The sequence below is a fragment of the Vidua chalybeata genome, chromosome 1 (assembly GCF_026979565.1).
Source record: "Vidua chalybeata isolate OUT-0048 chromosome 1, bVidCha1 merged haplotype, whole genome shotgun sequence".
NCBI classification, from domain to species: domain Eukaryota; kingdom Metazoa; phylum Chordata; class Aves; order Passeriformes; family Viduidae; genus Vidua; species Vidua chalybeata.
This window is the reverse complement of record NC_071530.1, coordinates 97,295,828-97,318,179: the sequence shown is the minus strand read 5'-3', so window position 1 is coordinate 97,318,179 and position 22,352 is coordinate 97,295,828. Positions and strand designations below refer to the sequence as shown.

Below are 22,352 nucleotides of genomic sequence, written 5' to 3'. Positions count from 1 at the left end.
TGCCATCACATTAAGTTTTGCTGTTCACAGTCTGCAGGAATTCTCTGCAGCAGTAATGAAAAGGATACTAAAATAGATTTCTTAATGTAAGCACTCTCTTAAAACACATGTGCCATCTCATATGACAGTTCTAAGAAATTCTAATCACCTGTAGCAAAATCAGGGAGTACTGCTCTAGAAATTAAGAACTTCAGCCAGCAATGCTTGCAAGTGCTTATATTTTTACATAACAAATACTTCATTTAAAATCTCTGTGCTAATTAATTTTCCTCTTGAAGTGCCTATAAATGAGTTAAATTAGTTGAATTTTGATATCTTCTGTACTTTCATTTTCAGGATATACATTCCCCCCAGTAAACTTATGTATAAAGGTATAAAGGTGTGTTACAGGTATACACACACACACTGAGACATTTAATCATGGGTATATTTTTAGAACAAACACCCACTTATATAATTGACTTGAATCTCTAGAGAAGTGGTGTAGTGTTGTTAAAAGGATCAGTGACAAGTAGAATGACACAACATGCATGACCTTTAAGGAATTAAATATGTGTTGTATTGTGTTACTGAATTAGCTTATGGTCACTGAGGGATTTTTATTTTTATAGTTTGCCTTGCTTTTCCTGAAAAACCCATCAAATACTTATACTCGAATAAATTAAACTATTCTTTTCTGTTTATAGGCATGGGGGAAAGGAAGAGAACTTATAACTTCTCTTTTAAAATAATCCCATTGTAAATAAGCAGTAAGACTCTCAAAACAAAACCGAGAACATGGTCCAAAGTTTGTGCTGAACAAAGAAACCATTATCTTAACCAATTAAAAACATTCTAGTTAATCCTAGGCAAAAATATTTAGTTAGTCCTGGGTAGAATTATGTAGCTTCAATTTTAATTGGAATTGATTTAAAGACTTCTAGAACTAAAGATTAAAATAAAGAATGTGTGGCCTTCTCACAATTTCTGGATGCTGAAGACCACAGAAGGACAAGCTGAATATAAGTGGGCTACTTGGAGTAAATTCTGTCAGGGAAATTCTAATGCTTCTAAAATATTAATAATACTGTGCCTATAGAGAGAATTTGTCCCAAAAATATGCTCTAGTATTGATCTCTATAGGTATATCTTGTAAAAACATTTTCTTCCAAATTTTCTACTATGTTTTGATTGTGAATTTTTGTTAGCAGTGATCAAAAAAGAAAAATCTGATAAGAAACCAGGAAAATATTTATGTACACCTGTTAAGAGTAATTCTGACCACCCAACTTAATGACAGTATTTTGAAGCCAAGCTTGACTCAGTTTTATGAAATAGACCATTGCTCTCTTTTCTTCTGGTTTCTGCCTGTGGTCAGTGGGACTATTACTCTCACTGCCTTTTGAGCAAGCCCTTCATCTGCAAAAGATGTCTGGAAAAGTTTCATATAAATAAGACATGAAAACCATGAAAACTCTGCTATTACTTTCCACAAAGACCAAGTTTTGAAATAACGAAAACCCCCATAAACCTCCTGTCTTACAATGCTTGTACCATTGAAAACTATATTTTAGTTTCTGCAGCCTTCAGAAACAAGGATAGGAGCATCAAAAAGGGCTACAAAGTATTTTAAAACACATTACACTAAAGCAAGTATTGTAGGATGATGTTTGTTAACGATTAAGAATAGGAAACTTCAGCAGTGTATGTAGAAAGAATCAGACAGACTCCTCTATGGCATTGCAGTGTATCTGGTGAAACAATCCTGTGAGACAATTACTAATGCTAATAATATTCTTCAGTTGCTGTGCTGCAAATAATAAAAGAATGGGGACAGTTCATAGAAGAAAGGAATTCCTGTTGTGTGCAACAATAGAAATAGCAGCAGAAACATAACCATAGAGTTAGAATTCTGTAAAGAAGTTAAAAATAATCACTGTAAATAGGGCTGATCTTCCATTATAACCCTTCTCCATTTATGTAATATTTTATTAATTTATGAAGTCTTAGAGCTTAAATCTGTCATAAACCAAGACTGAACTAATTTGAAGTGATTATTGAAAGATATTTAAAAGTCCAGCAGGGCAGACTTAAGGAGACCATAGGGAAAACAGTAGGAAGCAGGGACTTGTTAATTTGAAAGGTAGATGAGCCAAAGGAAGAATTGCATATTGTGTGCTGAGAACAGTAGAGCTAGATCCTCCTAAAGAAAAATAGAACAAAATCCTCTGCCATCAAAAAGTAAGATTGTACAGCATCCTCAACTGCTGAGTGTCACGGTGTCTGTCTTGCTGTGACCTGATGCTGTGAGTTCACTGGTGAATGCTGCACTGAACTAACATGTCTTCCCCTTAACAGCTCTCTGCTGATAGATTCCGTATAATATATGTTAAAAATACAAAAACCAGTAGTGGAATGTACTATAACAAATGATTTTGAGTAAAAGACATACATCCTTCCATGCAGATGTTAGCTGCAAGAATTAAAATTTCCTCTGAGACAAGGCTCATAAATTAAATCACAGTTAACAACAAAAACTCTCTCCGAAGCATGGTGGCTATGTATTAGCCAGTGATCACCTATGAAAAAGAACCCTGAATGTGAAATGTCCAGTATTTTCTCTCCCTGTGATTCCTCAGAAAGGAAATTATTTTGATCCTAGTGAGCCAATACCATAAGGACAACAAGAAAAACTGTCACACTTCAAATTTCTCCTTAGATGCAAATTGTGTGATGAGTACGGAAGGAGTAGCAGGCACCTATTGCATGGCTCTCTGCAGCTGGAGGAGGCAGGGCTCAGTGACTTGCACATTTTCTCTCATACATCTATGCCCAACTCTTACCTAACTCTCTTTCAGTTCTGATGCAAGGGTCATTTAAGTGCACATTTTATAGCAAAAAGGAATGTGTAGCAATCGCTGCTCTGCAGTTCTGGACTTAGACCTGTCTGTATCGAGGCAAGAGTTTTAATGATCGCATACGAAGAGTTGCTTGGATTAATTTCTGAGATACTGGAAATATAACTGTGATTTTAGAAACCTATTTATGATATACATCTATTGGGGAATGGCCCTAGTATGCGTTGATTAACATGCAGAGACAGAATTAATCTGCTGCTGTCAGCATGTGTTATCTGATATATAGGTAATATAAATATATACCTAAGATAAAACACCTCTCAAACTCTGAATTGCTCAGTGAGGATGACTGAGATTTCAAATGCTTTTATTTAATTTTACACTGAAAAGTTCCTTGTCTCTCCTCCCTATCCCACCTCCAAATCAGAAACTTGAATTCTAAGGTTTTAAAAATCATTTGGGAGTTCTCACCATGACTTTGTTCTAAATAAAATTAGTCAAGCAGGTGCACTTTCTGTGGACACTTGATGTGTAAGAGAACAACTGTGGTGACCTATTCAAAAGCAAACATAGACATAAATTCTTGAAGATGCTAAGGGCTGATCATAATACTTTGCTTCTTTAGCTGTTCTAATACTAAAAAATATAATAAAGTTGTTAGTCCATTCTCTCACAGTATCTCAATTTAGAGAATTCTGTATCATACAGAATTTGGCAAATTTTTTGTAGTTCATGATTCATAGCATGTTCTTAGAGTGGTTATTAATAAAGGTAATCATTCTATTAAACCTACTGGGTATTTTCCATAAAATCTGCATATTTTATATTGTAACCATAGTTTTCTGCTGACTTTTTACATGGAAAGATTGCTTAACAAAAAGCTGACTTGCTGTGGTTTGTGAGTTTACTCACTACTGTCACTATATAATAAAGCTGTATCTGTAACAAGCTACTTATGTTTTCAGTCTTAAACTCTTACTAAGACTTCACAACTAAGATGGAAATTATTACTGCAAAACCCCAGATGTTGCTTCTGGTAGAATTAACACTAGTGAGCACACAGCATTACCACCCTGCTTCTCTTCTATATTAGGCTGCACATTACAGCTTCATATCTTGCGTCTGAGACCATCTCATCAGTGTCAGGAAGTGAGAAGGGAACAACACAGCTTTCTGCTCTTGTCCTACATGCACTTTTAAGACTGCAAGTGAGAAAAGGTACTTGTGTTAGGTAATCTTGAACCAACATGCTAGGTGTTTGTACTCTGTTAAATTTGACCAGAAGTGCTGCAACTTTTTTTTTTTCTCTCCTTCCACCAACTCATGCCCTCAGGTGGTTCCCAGAGCACAGAAAATCAATGTGCTTTCTATTTCTAAGCGGCTGATGAGACTATAAAAATAAATAGCATCAGTTGGGTAGACTAATAATTTTCTTCTGCCCATGGGAAATAGCTGGAGAAGGACAATCTTAGCTCCTGCAAGTTCTGGAAGGCTGGTGATAATCAGTGAAAGTAGGGGGAGGGGTGGGAAAGTTGTTTTGAGACTGTTTTTTCCTCTTCGATAATAATATTAGCTTAGTGGGATGACCATAGCTCCTTTAACAAAGAAATTAATGTTTGGTCTATGAGACCTTGAGTGTTACCAGTTTGGGTCTGAGCCAAAGCACACTGAAGCAGGGCTTCTGTGGATTCACCTGAATACATTTTGGGTGAATCTCTCAAACAATTCGGGGCAGATTTTTGGAGACCTATCACAGGTACAGAGCAGGGAATTCAGAGTGGTGTTTTGGACTTAGGAAGTTTGGGTTTAGAAACTATCTGCTTTTCCTCTGCTCTATTTCCCTGGGGTCATAAGAACGTGGTTCCTAAACCCCTGTAGTAGCTATTTCCCCACAGGACATACTGTCTAGGAATGTAACATACCAGCAACATTTGTGTTCTGAGAGAAGCTATTTCATGCTCTTTTTCTTTGAATAAAAGCTGTCTTTATCTGTTAAAAATTTCCTGTTGCAACAAAAGCTGAACAGAACTGGTGTTGGTATTTACAAGAGCTAAGGGCTATAGCTTTTTCTTCCAAATCCTCTTAGCTGTGTGTAAAAGCATTTGTTTTCTCATCCTTTTCTTGCTGTGGGTTATGTCTTTATTCATTACAGTATCAATGCATTGTAATGGCAGACTGGTAACATCTTTAAGCAGAGAATTTCTGGAAATACGTAGCATAAAAGTGGCAGAAAGCAAATCACTTATAGAAATCAAGCAAAGTTTGAAATATGTATCTTTCTGTTTGCATTTGTTTGAAAGTTACAACTCCCAGAGCAAGTCCTGGTTAGGTTTTTGTGGGTGTTTGGTTTGATTTCTGTTTGCTTGTTTTGTTTTGTTTTTTTACTTCAAGGTAATTCTGTGCATAAATATTGCAGGAAATTTCAGTGAATTACTCCATTTTAGTATCCATTTAATTTCTAGGACAGAGGATTCTTGCTAACTCTGAGCTTTTAAATATTTCCACTTACCACAAGATGTGAGTTCATCTTTCTCCCCTTCAGTTAATTTAAACGTAAGAAGTAATGAAGGTCTTTGGGGCATGACAGCATCTCTTACACCTGTGATTCTTTGTCAGGAGGAGATTTAACCTACAGGTTACAGTAATGCAGGTGATCAAATGCCAGAAAAACAGCACTGGAATTAAACATCCTCCTGAACATTACTATTTGCATGGTCCTGCTAAAACCCTGCTGCAGCCTTCATTTTGCAGAACACCTTATTTTCTAGCAGAGATTAATTTCTCCATAAAATCTAGCAGTCATGTCATAGTACTTAAAGGGGATTCAAAGCTGAATATCTAACTACATTAAAAAAAAAATTATGAATTTGGTTTGTAAGCAACCAACACGATTGAGTCATGCAAGCTGGTATTTCAGAGGTTTATTGAATATGCCATAGATAAATGCCATTTTTAAAATATACTCCTGTTCTGTGGTACAGTGCATCAAAATATGTTTGAAGAGCTTTTCTTCTACACTGGCATTCATATATTCTTTAGTCTCCCTGTATAAACATGATGCACACACTTCATGCATGCCTGCGTGCCAGGGGGAGTGACCAGGCATTTAACAGAGTCACTTACAGATTACAGTGAGCTTTCACCCATTTACATCAGTGAGGCTGGGTTTGCAAGGCTTTCTAAATATATGCTGGAATGACAAAATTTGTCAAAGAATAAAAGACTCCAACTTTCCTATTCTTCTCTGAGGATCAATTGCTGTTAGAAATTATACTCCTACATAAATATACAGTGACACTTACAGTCAGCTCTCTTTGTTTTTTCTTTACAAAAAATGCTTTAGACTTAGTGCTGTGCTCAGCTATGTTAAATCCCATGCAAACCAAACTTTTCATTTACTTTATCAGTCAAAACAACAGCTTCCTGAGCACTTTCATGCCTTTGCTGAGTTTCTATGCAATATTGTAGAGAAAAGATAAATTATCAGAGAGCTGGAGCACCCTCCTCTGAAGGCAAGCTGAGAGTTCAGGTTATTCAACCTGAAGGAGAGAAGGCCCTGGGGAGACTTAGAGAATCTTCCAGTACCTCAAGAGGGAAAATAGGGCCTTCAAGAGAGACAGAGCGGGACTTCTTACAAGGACATGTAATGATAGGAGAAAGGGGAGTGGCTTTAAACTGAAAGAGGGTAGTTTTACATTAGATATTAAGAATAAATTCTTTGTTGTGAGGATGGTGAGGCACAGAGACAGAAAAGTTGTGGGTGCCCCGTCCCTGGAAGTGTTCAATGCCAGGCTGGACAAAGCACCACATTGATGCTTTGAGAAAGCTGGTCTAGTCAGGGGGGGGTCCCTGCCCACCCTGGGGTGTGTGTGAGGAGTGGGTTGGAACTAGATGATCTTTAAGGTCCCTTCCAACCCAAACTGCTCTACAGTTCCCTGATATGTTAGAAAATCTAGCTGATGTAAACCCAAGGAATAATTTTGGATTCTGAAGATAAATTTGAGCTTGTAACCCTCTAAATTGGAGCTGTAAAAATTATTTGAGGTTTTTTCCCCTTGGTAGTATAGAACAGATGTCTGTGATTACTGTTTTATTCTAAAGCTCTGCTTAATTTTAAGGTACTCAGTTGCATGTGTTTGATTTTTTAACACTTTCACAAATCCCTTCCTTCCTAACACAAAGTACTAAGGATCTGAGGTGATCGATACCATCTTTCAGTGTGTGTTATTTCAGCTTTTGGGTAAAAGTCTGAATTTTGTTTTCTAGAGACATTAAGTAAGAATTCTATCTCAATAACTTCTTTGTTTCTCAGCATTAGATTCCCTTGGTGGTACAATAAGTACCTTTAATTTTTTCAAGAAGTGATGACCGTCTACAAAATATGCGTAAAAGATACCATGTTTCAGTTTAATAAGCTCATCAGTAGAAGAAAGATAGTGATATTTCCATTATTTGTATATATATTTATAGTAGTAAGCATAAAGGAGTCCTAGTTTTCTTCTCTAAATATTGCTTTCCATTGTAGTATATCAAACCATCCTTTGTGTTTTTTCAAATTCAAGTGGGCTATGTTTACTTCTAGCTAATTAGGTAAAACATTTTTTTAAGAAGAGGGATTTTTACTAAAAAACCCCTTCAGATGAGTTAAGCAAGGTAATTACTCCAGTTCAGTTTGAGAACTTACTGAAATTTAATATTAAAATATTGCAAAACCATAACTGTCTCTGCTGGTATTTTTTTTTCTGATTACATTGAGAGAAGTACGTGTAGGAGGAGATATCAACATACATGGGTACATAATTATTCTTACGCAAGTGCTGCACATTCAGCTTAAACTCAGTGAAATGCTTGAGATTTCTTGAGCATAATAATTTATTTTTAAAAAATTGCAAGCTCTTGGATTTTACTGTTGGATGTGTGCTACAACTGTTGAAACAAAATTTTTTTTTCTGGTTTTGAGGGCATTTTTTTTGTCATCAACTCTGAGGCCAGACATGAAGTGAGCAGTGTTAGTTTTCCTCCAAAAAGATCACTGCAGTTAGTCTTGCCAAAACTGAGTCAGAGATGCAGAAAGCCAAAAGAAATGGCTACTAGAACTGATTTTTTAAAATAACCATAAGAGCAATTCAGATGTAAGTTATAAATTCTGCTGACCTGCAGACTGCTGTGGAGTCAGAGTGTGTTATTTGTGTAGGCTGTCCTTCTGCCCTTGAATTTCACTGATGGTACTTCAGAAGAAAGCAACAGTGGTGAGGTTTTAAGCTATGGTTGCTTAAGGATTGATGGAGTCGTATAACACTTTTCACAGGAATACACGGTGCAGATCTGTTCAGATATGTATCTTCCACTCTCTTTTAAACACATAAAAATAAAAAGCCTTCAGATTCCATAACTAAAGTGTTTGCATGATGCACAGAGTAGTTTAGCTAGTAGAGGAATAGTTGGAAAATTGCTATGGTGTACTTTGATTTCACATAAATCCCTAATAATAAAATAAATCCTTTTATGTATTACATGTATAGCCTCTGACTATAACACCATAAATTATAGTATATTACAAGCATCTATATGAATCTATAATGGCATGTTATGGCAGCAAAAAGATGACGTGTGTATACTATAACTGGGTGAATTGTCCCTAATCATCTCTCTCTAACCATCCTAATTGTCAGACTGCAATCAAGCCCACAAGGATTGATCTAATCTTAGATGAAACAGTTTGTAGCAGATGTTTCTTTATTTCTTCATTTCCTAACTTTAAATGCCAGCAGATTTGCAACGCGCAAAATATTAGTAATAAAAAATGCTATTAGAAATTTCAGGATTTGAACTATGATACTAAAATTATCTAACACTTACTTGTATTGTTGCAGGAGGTCATACTCCAAGCTCTGTAAACTAGAAGTTTAACCTTGCTCCCTAATTTGGATGATGAAAAGAAGCTCAAGGATACATGCAAGGTTATCATATATGAGGAATGTTTCCCTGCTGGATAGCATTCAGAGCATACCTTCAGACAATATTTCTCATTAAGGACACTACTAGTCATTTTTGGTATATATTTGTGGGATTTCATTAATCATGACTTTACAGCTTAAATAGCTTTACTTTTATTGTGGTTGCTTTGTGGTAGATAGTTCGGTAAGATTTGAAGAAAATACACTGAAATAGGCAAGAACAGGTGGAGACTTAGACTCAATTAAAAAAAGAAATTGAAACTATCCAGGCTTATTGTATATTGTGGTAAAGTCTCAGCCCCACATCCCAGAGCTGCTGACAGGAGCAGGTAAGCTCTTGCTTCTGGGCATGGCTACGGATTCATTTCGCCTCTCCTGTTTGGGTGCTGGATATCAGATGGCAGTGGAGTATCTCTGCCCTGCTGCTGGGAGAAAGGTAAGTTCCCAGCAGTGTGATAAGGGAGCAGGAGCTGGCCTCAATTCCCTGCCACTCTGCACCCTCTGTGCTAATTTGGGAGCTCAGTGCTGTGCAGCAGTGCTACGCCTCTCTTGCTTCTTCATATGAATCCAAATTTGCCACCCAAAATGCACCCAATTAGTGCACTGGGAACTGTATTTCATTTCTATTGTCAAAAAGGTAGACAGTAAAATCAGAGCTGTTCAAATGCTGGTAGCTCAGGTAAGTGGATTGCAACCATGAGGTGTTTTGTTTGTAGTTCAGGCTTTTTTTTTTTTTTTTTTTCTATTGAATTGACTCAGCAGTAGCTTAGATCCTGTAACTTGCTCTTTAGGCTGAGGTATGGATCCCCATTTTCCTCCTGGGCCTTTTTATACATAATAACTGTGTTTCAATTTCTCCTAAGTTTTACTTGAATGCGTGACAAGTGTAGTTTCACTGAAGCAGTAAGGTGTCACCTCTTGTCTCTTCTTTCTTAGCCAAATTATGCATGGAATCAAAAAATAGTGGGTGTCAAAACAATGGTTAAATATGACTTTACTGTGACAACTATTTTTATTTTTCTCATTATGAATGCTTTAAGTTGTGACTACATTTTTTAATCTCACAATGAACTGCATTCCTCTTGCATACCCTATAGAAATATCCATTTTTAATGGAGATAACTAGTGAGGTAAACTTGAACACATCCATATTTTAGTGCTTTTAATGCATATACTGCAGATGTTGTCTTGTCCAACAGGAGAGCAAAGCACTTGGCAAGTCAGGGATGAGAAATCAACTAGCCTTTCCTGCAGATAATGAGATGTAAATGCAGAACTGAATATTATTATGTTGTTGTCTTCCTGGAAGAAAATTTGATAGGTTATGCTAGCAAAAAGCTCCATGAATGATGCTTCAGTGCCTGTCCTGGTCAGTGATGGTTTCTGTTAGTAATTAGGAGCTGACTCATTGCTGTTTCTCTCAAGAGACAAATGTTTCTACCGCTAGTGGCAGAAAATTAGATGGTTTTCCAATATACCCAAGAAAGCTGCCATTTGTACTGTCCTTTGGATAGGTGCAGGGAGTTTTCAGAGCATCTAATGTAATTTGGGAAAAAAGCTTTTAGCTTTATTAAAAAAAAAAAAACATGGGGGATTTTTTTTTTGTTATTGTTGTTTCTGTTTTCTGTTGTGTTGTTTGAGTGTGAAATTTCTGGAGTAATGTGTAGAAAGTTGTCAATAAAAGTCCCTTCTCTAAATATTAGTAATCACTGGGAAAGCTGTATTTGCTACAGCTGTGGATAAAAAGAAATGTGAATCTCAAAAGCATTTATTGTAAATGGCTAGAAAAGGCCTTAGAAATCTCTGGAAAATAGAAAATCATACATAAGATTTCCACTATAAACCAATTCTTTTAAATTATTTTAGAAAAGAGGAAAATATGTCCTTCTTTCTGAAAAAAATCTAGCCAGTGGATTTCCTGCAAAATGTATTTTAATGGATTTGTTATGAACAGCCATGGCAACAATAACACAATATTGTATGGTGTGATCATGAAAACTAATGGCCCATTCAGAGGCCAAATTTTTGCATATATTAGTCAAGAATATTAAAAAATATGATCATGATGGAAATGTGAGCTGGGCAGTGTACTATATTAAGCAGAAGAAAAATATCAAAATAAGATTTCATAATTAATTGATCTGTTGCAGTGTTTCAAATAAAATATAAAAGAAAAGATCTCTGAAGATTAATATAAATATATCAGCATTAGAAATCAAATTTCTAACTGGAAAGATTTCAGAAATCATTTGGGGGTGTGTGATAAAGTAATATTGTTCCAGGTTCTAGAATCCTCTCAGTAGCAAGATGAGGCTGCTCAGAGTCCATCCTGAGGAAAGAGGCTCCTCTCCCCCGCGAGCTTGTACATTGTAATCAAAATCGTTCCCATGTGCTATCGCAAGGGGCAACCTAATCAGTTCTCACCAGACCACAAGTGTGCTGAGCTATTGCCATGGCTTACTGATACATAATTGCACAACATCCTGGGTAATATAATCTGGAAGAATATTTTTTATTGTGCTTTGCCCATCTTGTAAAACTGAGATAGGAAGGATGTTGTTTAAAGAGGTTCAGCTATGCCTAAGGCTCTGCAGGTAATTTTAATAGAATCCTTCTCAAGATTGTAATGAACAAGTTTTTTCTAATTGATACAGTAATAAAAGAAAAACTAAACCCAGCATGTATTTAATGCCATCTTCCTCAATTGCTGCAGTAAAAAATGCAATGGAATGGGGCAGACTTTGTGTTGTTTGCCCTTGATACAAAGTTTTAAAATCATATATGTTGAACAGTGAGTGCTCATCTGAGGATGTAATCCTGATTAAATGATCAAATATTTGGCATTTCTTCAACTAAGCACATGTGGAAAACAGTCTCACAGGAAATACTAAGTGTTATGGAGACAACACAGTGAGTGGTTCTAATTCCCTCAGTTCTGGAAGGGCTGATGCTGATTTCTCTCACAATGGCTTCCCCAATTATCTGAGGACTTTAGAAGTCTTTCAGAAGTTTTGATTACAGCCAATGGCATCCTAAAGTAGGCCAGGGATAAAAGAGTATCTCACAGTTCGTGAATAATTGAGTAGGCTTTTGTATAACAATGAGGTGCCTTATGAAAGGCAAATGTTTGTTTGCTGTGTGCTCACATCTGCACCTATTTATTCATATTTATAGGTAAATTCATATGCTAATGCTTTTCCAAGCACTAAGATACAAAGTGTCTGTTGGCATAATAAGGTAAAATGCTGCTGAAATGCAATGGAACTGTACATGTTTATACCAGCTTTAAAATTAGGTTGCAAAAAATAAAATCCAAATGCAAGGATGTATCTTGGCATGAGTACATAGACTATCAGGGGTCCTCTTTGGGCCATTTCATTCTTTAGATCTCTCCTCTTCTTAAAGGCCTGGAAAAAACAGATGCCAATAAATTGAAGCAGTTATGATCTAAAGGACAAACTTATGTTTTTCTCCTCTTGCTATTCAGTGTTCTCTAAAAGCCAAGGCTGTTCACTCCTGCAGTCTGTATGCTGAAGCCTTTGAATTCATCTCGATTCTGAGATGTGTGAGAAGGCCTGATGAGGAGCATCCTTAAAGATAACTAGCATTGAGCCCTGGTATTTGATGGTAGTTCCCAGTAATAAGGAGGTCAAACCCTTCCTCTAGAATTTCATCAGCTTATCTGCAAAACCTCAAACTCACTTTCACCCTGGCTCAAATTGATATCCGGTGAAAAAAAGACTGAAGCCATCATTTGTCTGAACCTGCTCATTTGTCACTAAACGAAGTGCTTTGGAGTATGCATTAGATGACCTTTGATCTAGAAAATGTTCTCATCCTCACAGGGAGAGGTCTGACTCCATGACTATGATGTCTAGTTTGCCTTTTATAGGGATATTTCTAATATACTGGATCTAACTGATACTTCTTATTGCAGCAAAATATGACTCTGCCATATATACATATATAAAAATATATTTTAAAAAACACAAACAAACAAAGAAAAAAAAAAAAAAAACCCTCCACCAACCTTTGAAAAGCTTCTGTTAATCAACAGAAATTATCGGTTTCATTGTCACCAGCTGTCAAAAATTCAGGTCATCTGTAAAATGCAGATTCCTTGGCTATGCTAAAACCCACATGAAGATGATGACTTGGGTTGGTCTGGCTTTTCTAAAGAGAATTTTTTGAGGACTATAAGACATTAAAGGCATATAATGAAAATAAGGAAATTAAGAAAACATTTGAAATTAAGATAGTGGGTTTTACCTTGATAAAGAACTTCCTAGGAAAAGACTTTCCTCAGAGGACGAGGAATGAACTGAAACTACACATAGACTAAAAAAACCACCCGAGATCCCAGAAGAGCCGGAAGCATTATTAAAAGTGACACTTTTATTAAATAAATAACTATGTCCCTTTCAGACAGTTGGTGCTGCTGTTTTTTAGTAAGGTCAAAATAGTGTGAATATGCTATATCTTTGTGTGTGGAGCTTTTCACATTACAAAATTGTGTTGAGCTAATATGTTTTAATCAAGAAATAACTATGGGAGCAGTGCTGTAGTTTTGGTAAAGTCAAGTTGCAACACTGCCAAGATGTTATTTGAAGAAAGTACTATCTAATAAAGATGGTTTATGATGTCCCAAAGTGTAATGTCATTTTTTTTCAGGAAATGTGATATTGTCTTTGCTTTCCCTCAGGACAGGTGAAGTAATTTCTGAGACAGAAAGCACAGTTGTACAGTTGCCACTTTACAACCTTAGTAAAAAAAGCCTAAAAGTTCTACACTCTGTAAGACATATACTTGCAGAGGATTTAATGATGTACCATGTTTTCTTCTAAAAGTCTTCATAATTAAATATATTGATACTGTAGCCCAGTGGTAGGCTTTTAAAAGAAAACACTTTGACTGATAACATTCATCTTAGATAGTGGCAACAGGATAATGTCAGTATTATTATGTCATAATGTGGTTACTTAAGCTTAATTATTTTAAGCACTACATTAAGCTGCTACACTACATTTTCTGCTTGTATTCAGTTCAGACAGCAGACTGAGGGGAAAACTCTGCCTGCTCCAATTTCTTTGGGTTTTTTTAATTTTTTTTTTTTTTTGGTAATGGGAGGTATGATTGATCCAAATTTAGTAGTACAGTATTTCTTGTGCCGTGTCATTAAATTTTGTAGAATTTGTACTGAATTAAGGCTCGTCACGTATGGCCAGTGGACTCACTGAGTAGTATTGGGTTTGGACTTTTTTCAATGTATCCTTGAATTAAAACATAAAATTCCATATGGTATTGTTTATAGAGCTGTCCAAGTATTGGTGAGAAGAATTAAGTAAACTGCTGTCATAAATTATAAAACTAGATTGATATCTAATCTCTTACTTGCATAATATAATCTAGAGGACTATCGTTAATCAGCTTCTCTTTGAACTGCAAATTTTACTCTTAAAGTAAAGCACTGTCATTTCAAAATTTCTTCCTAAGTCAATTCTGTAACTGAATACATTTGTAATACTATCCACCTTTAAAGAAAAAATAATAGCATTCATTGATTTTGTTCACAGATTTTTAGGCGTTGTTGGTTGGTTTTCAAGAAGGCTTCCAGTAAAGGACCCAGGAGGCTAGAAAAATTTCCAGATGAGAAGGCAGCATATTTCAGGAACTTCCACAAGGTAAGTCATGCCTTTCTCTGAAGAAGTGAATTGAAGCATTGCCTGTTTACTACACTTCCTTGGGAAGAGTGTGTTCTTGCTATGTCTGGTTTGCAAACAATACAGTGAAAGCCTTGCTGAAAACCTAATCCTGGCAATAAAGCAGAGTAAAATGTCCGCAAGTCTCAGTGATGCAGGTGAGATATCATGCTGTTTTTTCCCAGATGAGCACAAAACCCTCAATGTATTTGAAACAATAGAATGATGTTTTTTCAGTTAAATACTCGTAGTTTGAAAATGTGTAAAATTGGCTGCCTATTCAAATGTTTAATCAATAGTTGCTAGCTAAGTATTACACAAATTCTGAAACTGCTAAATGCCTCATTTGTAATGGTGACACTCTTTAAATTTGTAAGGTTTTTCCCAGAACTCTAGATGTACAAGCTCTGTCAACAAAAATTTTTAGCAGTAAAAAGTCAGGATTCACTGAATGAGATACTCCCTGCTTTCTCTATCACTCACACTTCTGTGATGAGAAACAAGATATTTGAGCACGAGTTCTTCTTTCTGTCTCATACATTACTGTTTATCAGCCCCCCAAAGTCTGTCAGTAAACTTCATACTGCCTAATCCTAAAATAGGGTGGGAGTCTGTGCTTGTACTATTGTCTTCTATCAAGTCACTGTTAGCTTTATGACATATCAATGTTAGATATTCCATTAAACCTGTCAAGTTGAAACACAAAGATGACTTAACCAAGGGCCATGCAGCAAGCAGTGAAAAAGCGTGATTGTAATCCTAGATCTCTTGAAGGCAGGTGTGATGTTTTTACCATAAAACTGCAAATTGGCCTTTAAGTTCCAGTAGCCAGACTGCTCTAGCATGGCTTCCCCTGTGGGGACACAAGTCCTGACAATTAACCATCTCCAGCATGAGCTCTTCTCTCCATTTGCCCACAGGCCAGCATCCTGCTCCAACGTGGGCTTCTGATGAAGCCACAGCTCTTTTGCAAGGCTTTGGGGAAGTTTTCTGTATTATTTTATTTTCATTCTTTTTTGAGCCTGTTATGCCTATAGCATACTTAATGTGTTAAAGGACTCAGAAAGACTTTATATGCTGCCTGTCAACTGTCATCATTGCAGAAAAATAATATGAAATGCAGGAATTGTTTGAGAAGCTAAGAAAATAATGTTGATACTGATGCAGCTGCATGTTACAGTACTGATGGAAGAGTCACCATTTGCAAATGGAAAGGAGGGGTGTTACTCTCTATCTCGTTTTTCCCCTCTTTTTCCACTCTGTGAGGGTAGGAAGAAAAGAGAAAGAAATGGATACTGTTTCCTATTTAAAAGGATAATGTGTTTCTGGCTGTAGAGAAAGAGGAATTGTTTCTCTTCACTTGGATTATATCCATTTTTCAAATAAAGCCATGAAATAATTTCTGAAGGTATATTATCACAAAATAGAAACCAAGAATCTTATTCTCTGGTTTGATTTTTTCCCGAGGATATTTTATTATTTCATAGTGATTATTCTCCTCAATTGCCTCCATTCTGATAAATAAAATAGTGGTGAAGTAGATGTGCATGAGTTCTGAATAGTCAAGCATGACTATTGAGGGAACAGTGCAGGTTGTTACAGGATCAAATATAGTTATTTGATTGTTGGTGTTGGATGAAAATACCCTGATTTTCTTTCTTTCTTTTCTAGAGCTCTTTATTTGTTCATTATATTTTGAAGTTGTTCAAAATACATATTTATCTCTAGTCAGTGCAAACTATTAGCCCTGTCTTGAAATTCTCCATTTCCTTTCTCACTCACAAAATATAAAGAGGGCATATGGTATGAAAAATTGAAGATTAACTCTGAGAATCGATGAAAAAAAATTATTAAATATTGAAGAACTGAGACTTGGTACTTTTAAAGAAAGATTAAAACAGAAGTTGCAAGCCTGACTCATTATGAAAGGAGAACATGCATAAAGGGACAAAATGCTCTTTTTACTTGCTATTATTCATATAAGACTATATATATATTGACTCTGAGGTCCTTTTCCCTATACAAATTTATTTGTAAGTATTAGAAAAGGTTGGTGTAGAGGGCTACTCAGAATGCACTGTATTTCTATAGCCACTTATGTCCTTCAGACTTTCAGATCAGTCTAGGTTACCTTGGGAGAAAGCCTAGGAGTAGCACAGAGTTAGATTGTGTTGTGCAAATTTTTAGCTTTCTTATGCAGAGATATAGAAGAAAATTTTACATCTCAACTGGAAATATACCAAAAATTAATATCTTTGATTTATGTGTTCAAATCAATATTCAAGACAAACCCTGATGTAAGTAACTCTAATGTAAGTAACTGATGTAAGTACCCTGATGTAAGTAACTCATCAAGGTCTCCACTTTTTCATGTTTGAGCTTGAAATGAGGCTTAAATGAAATTCCTATTTAAAGTAATTTACCAAGATGACTATATATCTCCTATACTTATGTAATGAACTTGTGTACTGGGCAATATGATTTATAGAAGGGGCTTAAAAAAGGAAAAAAAACCCAGAACTGGTAACACAAAGCTAAAATAATTAGAAATAGAGATTTTCTGTTTTACATATGCTAAAAAAAAAGTCATTAATGAGTAAGAAAAGCTGTCCTCTTTAGAAAATTTATTCCCCTCCCCCCTCCCTCCCAGTATCCAGACTATGTATCGGTTTATTTGCTATTCTCTAATTCTGTAAATTGCAGTTGTGCAGTGCTTTGGTGTTGGTTTTTTTTTTCCTAGTAATTGTCTTACTATAAATAACAGTAATGACCTTAGTCCTAGACAAGTGCCTCCTAACAGCAACAGTGCATATTACATTCATTAGCCAAAACGTGACCTCATCTGTTCCTTGCAGTTTCTGGTATCAAATTAAAACTTCTCATTACTGTAAATTTAGACCATTGCAGTCTTGCTCAGGTAAGTTTATAGCTTTGCTGTTCCGTTTTCCCTTGAACATTCATTGTGGAGGTTTTGCAGAACAGCTGTATTGACTCCCATTGCTCCCTCCAAAGAGGGGACAAAAGAGCAATAGCTCTGCATCCATGCCAAGGGTGGGTATGTTCTTGGTAGCCACCCCTTCATTGTCAGAAAAGACCAAAAACAGCCACCACAACTTTACCAACTTAAAAGAAAGCAAAAATAAAAAAGATTTTTTACTTCTGTAATAGAAGATTAAAAAAAATTCACTATATAAATTCATATATACTATATAAAAAGTGAATTTTTCATGCTTTGGAGACATACTGACCAGGCAGTACCTGTGCCTGTAATCCATTAGGAGTGGTTTTCAGGAGCATTGCAGCAAATCAACATGAAGATTACTAGAAATGGGAGATCAAATGTTCAAACCTGGACTGTATCCAAATGAACTAGAAAAATCATTACAGAGTTTGCCAATTAATTGTTAAAGCAGAATTAGAAAGAGCAAAGTAGAGCTTGAAGAGCAACTAACCAGAATAGATTCTGACCCATCAGGATCCAAAACCTTGCCAAAGATCCCAGAGCATGAAGCAAATGTGCAAGAAAGAAAGAAAGTAGAAATTAACACTTTCACATTGGGGTTTACTGTAGAGAAAAGTGACATGCTCTGGTGTGGGTATACAAGGAGGGGGTCGGTAGACATATCTTTGTGTTATAAACTTGATCACGGGTACTTCAGGCCCAGCTACACAGAGAACAGAGTTACTTAAGAGCCCAGATGCCACTTAAGGAAGATATAGCTGAATTACTAATGGTAGTCCATAAATACCAAAATGGGAATCAACAAATAAGGATTCTTCCATTCCTCGTAAAATGTCCAGTTCCATTCATGCATGCTTCTTCTTCACTTATAAGCTAAGCAACTTTCACATGAAGTGAAGGTGTTGGGAGTTGGGTCTATCCCTGGCAAGATACAGCTGTCTTGGAGCAAGACAAGCTTGAATCTGTCAGTGCTAGTGTGATTACCCTTCAAATAAAAAAATAACTGACATCTGGCATACAGATCAAGACTTACTGATTTAATCCCCCCAATATGAGAAATTGTTCTGTTAAGATTGTGTAAACAACAGCTATCTCCAAGATTTTGAGTTTTAAGTTAGCAAGATTAAAGTAGGATAAGATTTTTAGATTTATGTTGTTTTTCCTGTCATTATGTTCAATTATGATGTGCTTTATATAAATCTGCAAATGCAAAAGGAAATAAATTGCAAAACATTTTAGCAACAACTTCTGATAGTCAAAAATGTGTATGGGACAGATGGTGTTAAGCACATTATATAATATGTGTCCACAAAAATAGATAATAATCAAGAAAAAGCAGCAGTAGCCTTCTAACTGTAGTTTACTGGATTAAATTTGTGACCAGGGCCTCATAATGGTAGATACCGTACAATTTTATTTCATAGCTTGATTGTCCTGAAGAAACTTGTGGAATGCAATCCCAGTGATTTATGGCAAGTTCTTGTACCAGCTTCAGCAGCATCTCGAACACTTCTTGGCATTAAGGACTCCTGTGCGCATGTGCGCACAAACGCAGACCCAGACAGTCTAGTTTGGCAGGAGGAAGGAGGGGACAAGTTCTCTTTGTATGCAGGAACAATAAGATATTTATTCTTCTACAGCACAGTTCCTAGTCTCTAACTGAGATGACCTTAAACCATGAGGTGCTTATTCAGGATAAGTGAATTCCTGATAACTTTGAAAAACACTGAATTTTGCCACAGTCATATATGTGCTAGCTCCCACAATTCTCAAATGTAATTACAGCCCTGACATGAAAAATAAAAATACTGATCTATGGTAGCACTATAATAATCATAACCATAAGAACTTCTCTTTCATTGTTTCCACTTAGTTGCCTTTGAGTTGTTCTGGTTTGTTGTTTTCCTTCATGTTCTCTAGCCATTGCCAAGTTGCCTAAATAAAGGCTCTTATTGCTAAAGAAATGTGAACTAGCCTACTTTTATTCTAGTTTAGCCCAAGAGTTCTGCTTTACTGTGGAGTATTTCACATTCTTATGTTGGTCATGTTCACTACAGAGCAGAAGTTGTGCTAGTTTTCTTATATACTTCTATAATTTGGCATGTTACTATTATTTCTCACTATATTGCATGGTGTCTCAGCTGTAAAGGTGTTCTTAAAAAGAAAGGTGAATAGACATCAAAATGTAAGTGTTAGGCCTAATTATTGTGCTTTTTATGATAAGATATATTAAGACACTTGATTTGCCTCTAAATTTAAATATTATTTGAATTCCCCTTCTTCAGTTTTTTTCTTGGTATAATTGTTATGCTGTCTTTTTTCACAATCTCAAATTAAAACCTGCCTGTTTTTGCTCTGTTGACCATTCTGCTTCTACTATTTGTTGGTTGATCTGTAGTTCCTCAATAAGTCTTTATTTTCTCATCTGGTTAAATTCACTCAAAAATTCATATTTGATGAAAGCTAAACAGGAATACCTTATGAAGATCTGGTCATATTCACAGATGTTGTTTGCTTTGAAAACTATCCCAGATTTAGAACACTTTTTCCTTTCCCTCTTCTCCCCTTATGAAGTATGGTAATTTTTTGTTTTCCAGAACTTCTTTCAAAACATTCAAAATAATGATCTCAGTGTAGTATTTTCTAATGAACCCAATGGATGTGTGTGTGACTATGTTAGTTTTGAATAATATATATTAAGTTTTTATCTGTAAATAATTAGGAATTTAACAATTAGTTTTTGTAATTCTTTGCTCTTTGAGGTTGAAAGAGTTGCCCAAATGTACTTTGTGTGTTATTTACATCCCTATTTTGCCAAGTCTTCCACAGCAGAGGTAACTAAATATTCCTGAAAATTATAACCTTATTTTTCTGCATTTTGACATGCAATTATCTTCAAATATTTGTTTACAACACTTTCAAGTTATATCTTGTAGCAAAATCATGTGGCTGGTATGGGAAGGTTATGAAGGACATTGTTTCCATAGGCTGCTATTACTCAGCCAATGAAATGAAAATGAACCCTATTTAAATGAATAACTGTTAGCAAAATAGCTACAGTTCTGTCACCAAACAAAAAGATTTACAGTAATTATCAGATGCCTCTTAAAATATAGAAGTATTTGAACAACGTGGTTGTTCAAAGCAAGCATTGCATGTACCAGAAAGGAAATTGCAGGAATAATTAGAGATGTGCTGGTAATAAAGCCATTAATAGAGTCTGAGCACATCAAAGGGCAGCATACAAACAAATAAAACAAAATCTTTTTTGACAAAGTTTGTTTCAAGGCAATAACATTTTCTTTCCTTAACCATGTAATGAAGAAATCTACAAGTTGAGCATGCTGACAGGACCTTGGAATCCTACAAATATGGACCTAAAATTCATAAGTGATCCTATGAGTCCCTGGATCCATTCATCCATCTAAATCTTTAAGTCACAATGTATTAATTTGAAGTGTAAATTCACAATGTATTAATTTGAAGTGTAAATTCAAAGTGTCAATGTGCGGTGTTGAATTCCTCAAATGTGGCATCAGTGGCTGAATCTAAATATCAAGGAAGGAAATAACAGTAGGAAAATTAAACATAATCTTTACTTGTAACACAAAGGAACATCAAGGCCTGGTTGTGGTCGTTTTTATATGAAGATCCATGTACAGTTTAGTACAGAATATTGATAGAATATTCATAGTAATAGTTGAGTGTGTTTGTACAGTTTTGCAGCAAAAGGAATACTCTGCTCTTACAAATCAGCTGCTTAAATAGAAGAATATATTCCCATTATATTAAGTATTAAAAGAAGCTGGGAGACGAAACTTTTTTTCTTGGAAAAAGTAATACTGGGTAGGGGAGTAATGTTTCAGCAGGAGGAGAAAAAAATATATAATGTAAAAAAATATATAATGTAAAACTGAATGTAAAATGTCATTGGACCACATAACAATTCAGAACCTCTGGAGCCCATCTAGTTCAATCTCCTGCTCAAAGCAGTGTCAGTCAGATCACATTGTTCATAGCCATGTCCAGTTGTGTTATGAATATCTTCAGGACTGGAAGCTGGATCTATGACCTCTAGAAGGCTAAGCAAGAAATCCTGCACCTGCAGCCTGATAACTTAAGCAGTAGAAGAAGCTGGGAACTAATTGTCTGGAGTGCATCTCTGCTGCAAAGGCCCCAAGGATCCCATTGGGCAGTGAGCTGAGCTGAGCCAGCTGTGTGGCAGCAATGAAGGCAAACCGTGTCCTGGAAAGCCTCAGGAGGAGGATGGGCAGCAGCATGAGGAAGCCTGGAAGGCTTCTCTATATTGAACCAGACCTGTAATATTGTCTCTGATTCTGGTCCCCTCACTGCTCTATTCAAGACAGGAAAAAAACTCCAGAGAGTGTCAGTGAGGAAGTTGGAGGTTGGAGAATCTGAGGCAAGACTGAAGGAACTAGATTTACACTGGAGAGGAAAGAAGGCCTGTGGGCAACTAATCACAGCCTTCCAATTTTGATAGGGTGGCTGAGGTGTTCTCAAGGATCCTCACGGGAAGGACAAGAGGCAATGGGCAGAGGTTGCTTCAGGGGAAATCAGTTTGATGTAAGGAATAAAAAAAAAAAAAAAATAGCCAACTGATGCTTAGAAAACTAAAGGTGAGAGCAGGCTAAGCAGAGAGGTCAGTATTTCCTCAGTGGAAATCTTGAAGACCTAGCTTGGCAAGGCCTTTTGTAACCTAATTGAAGAGCCTGCTTTCAAGGTGGACCAGATGATCTCCAGGGTTTCCATCCAACACAGAGTTTTCTGTGAACTATGAAGTTTATGTTGCTAAAGTTGCTACTATAGGTCTTGGTATATCTCTGTGCTGCATGTATTGTGTCAAACTGGTTTTGCCCTCTCCTGAGTATATTTCAGT

The 22,352-nt window shown here is 36.1% G+C and overlaps 2 protein-coding genes across 2 annotated transcripts in view; both read left to right on the top strand.

The window, feature by feature from the left end:
* DOK6 (docking protein 6) overlaps positions 1-22,352 on the top strand; it is a 245,480-nt gene that overhangs the window by 78,604 nt on the left and 144,524 nt on the right. Inside the window, exon 2 of the mRNA XM_053961778.1 lies at positions 14,368-14,475. Coding sequence (XP_053817753.1) covers positions 14,368-14,475 — 108 coding nt within the window. The remainder of the gene's footprint in view (positions 1-14,367; positions 14,476-22,352) is intronic.
* The window catches only part of CCDC102B (coiled-coil domain containing 102B), a 376,483-nt gene that overhangs the window by 333,446 nt on the left and 20,685 nt on the right, over positions 1-22,352 (top strand). The gene's annotated exons all lie outside the window — the stretch shown is intronic.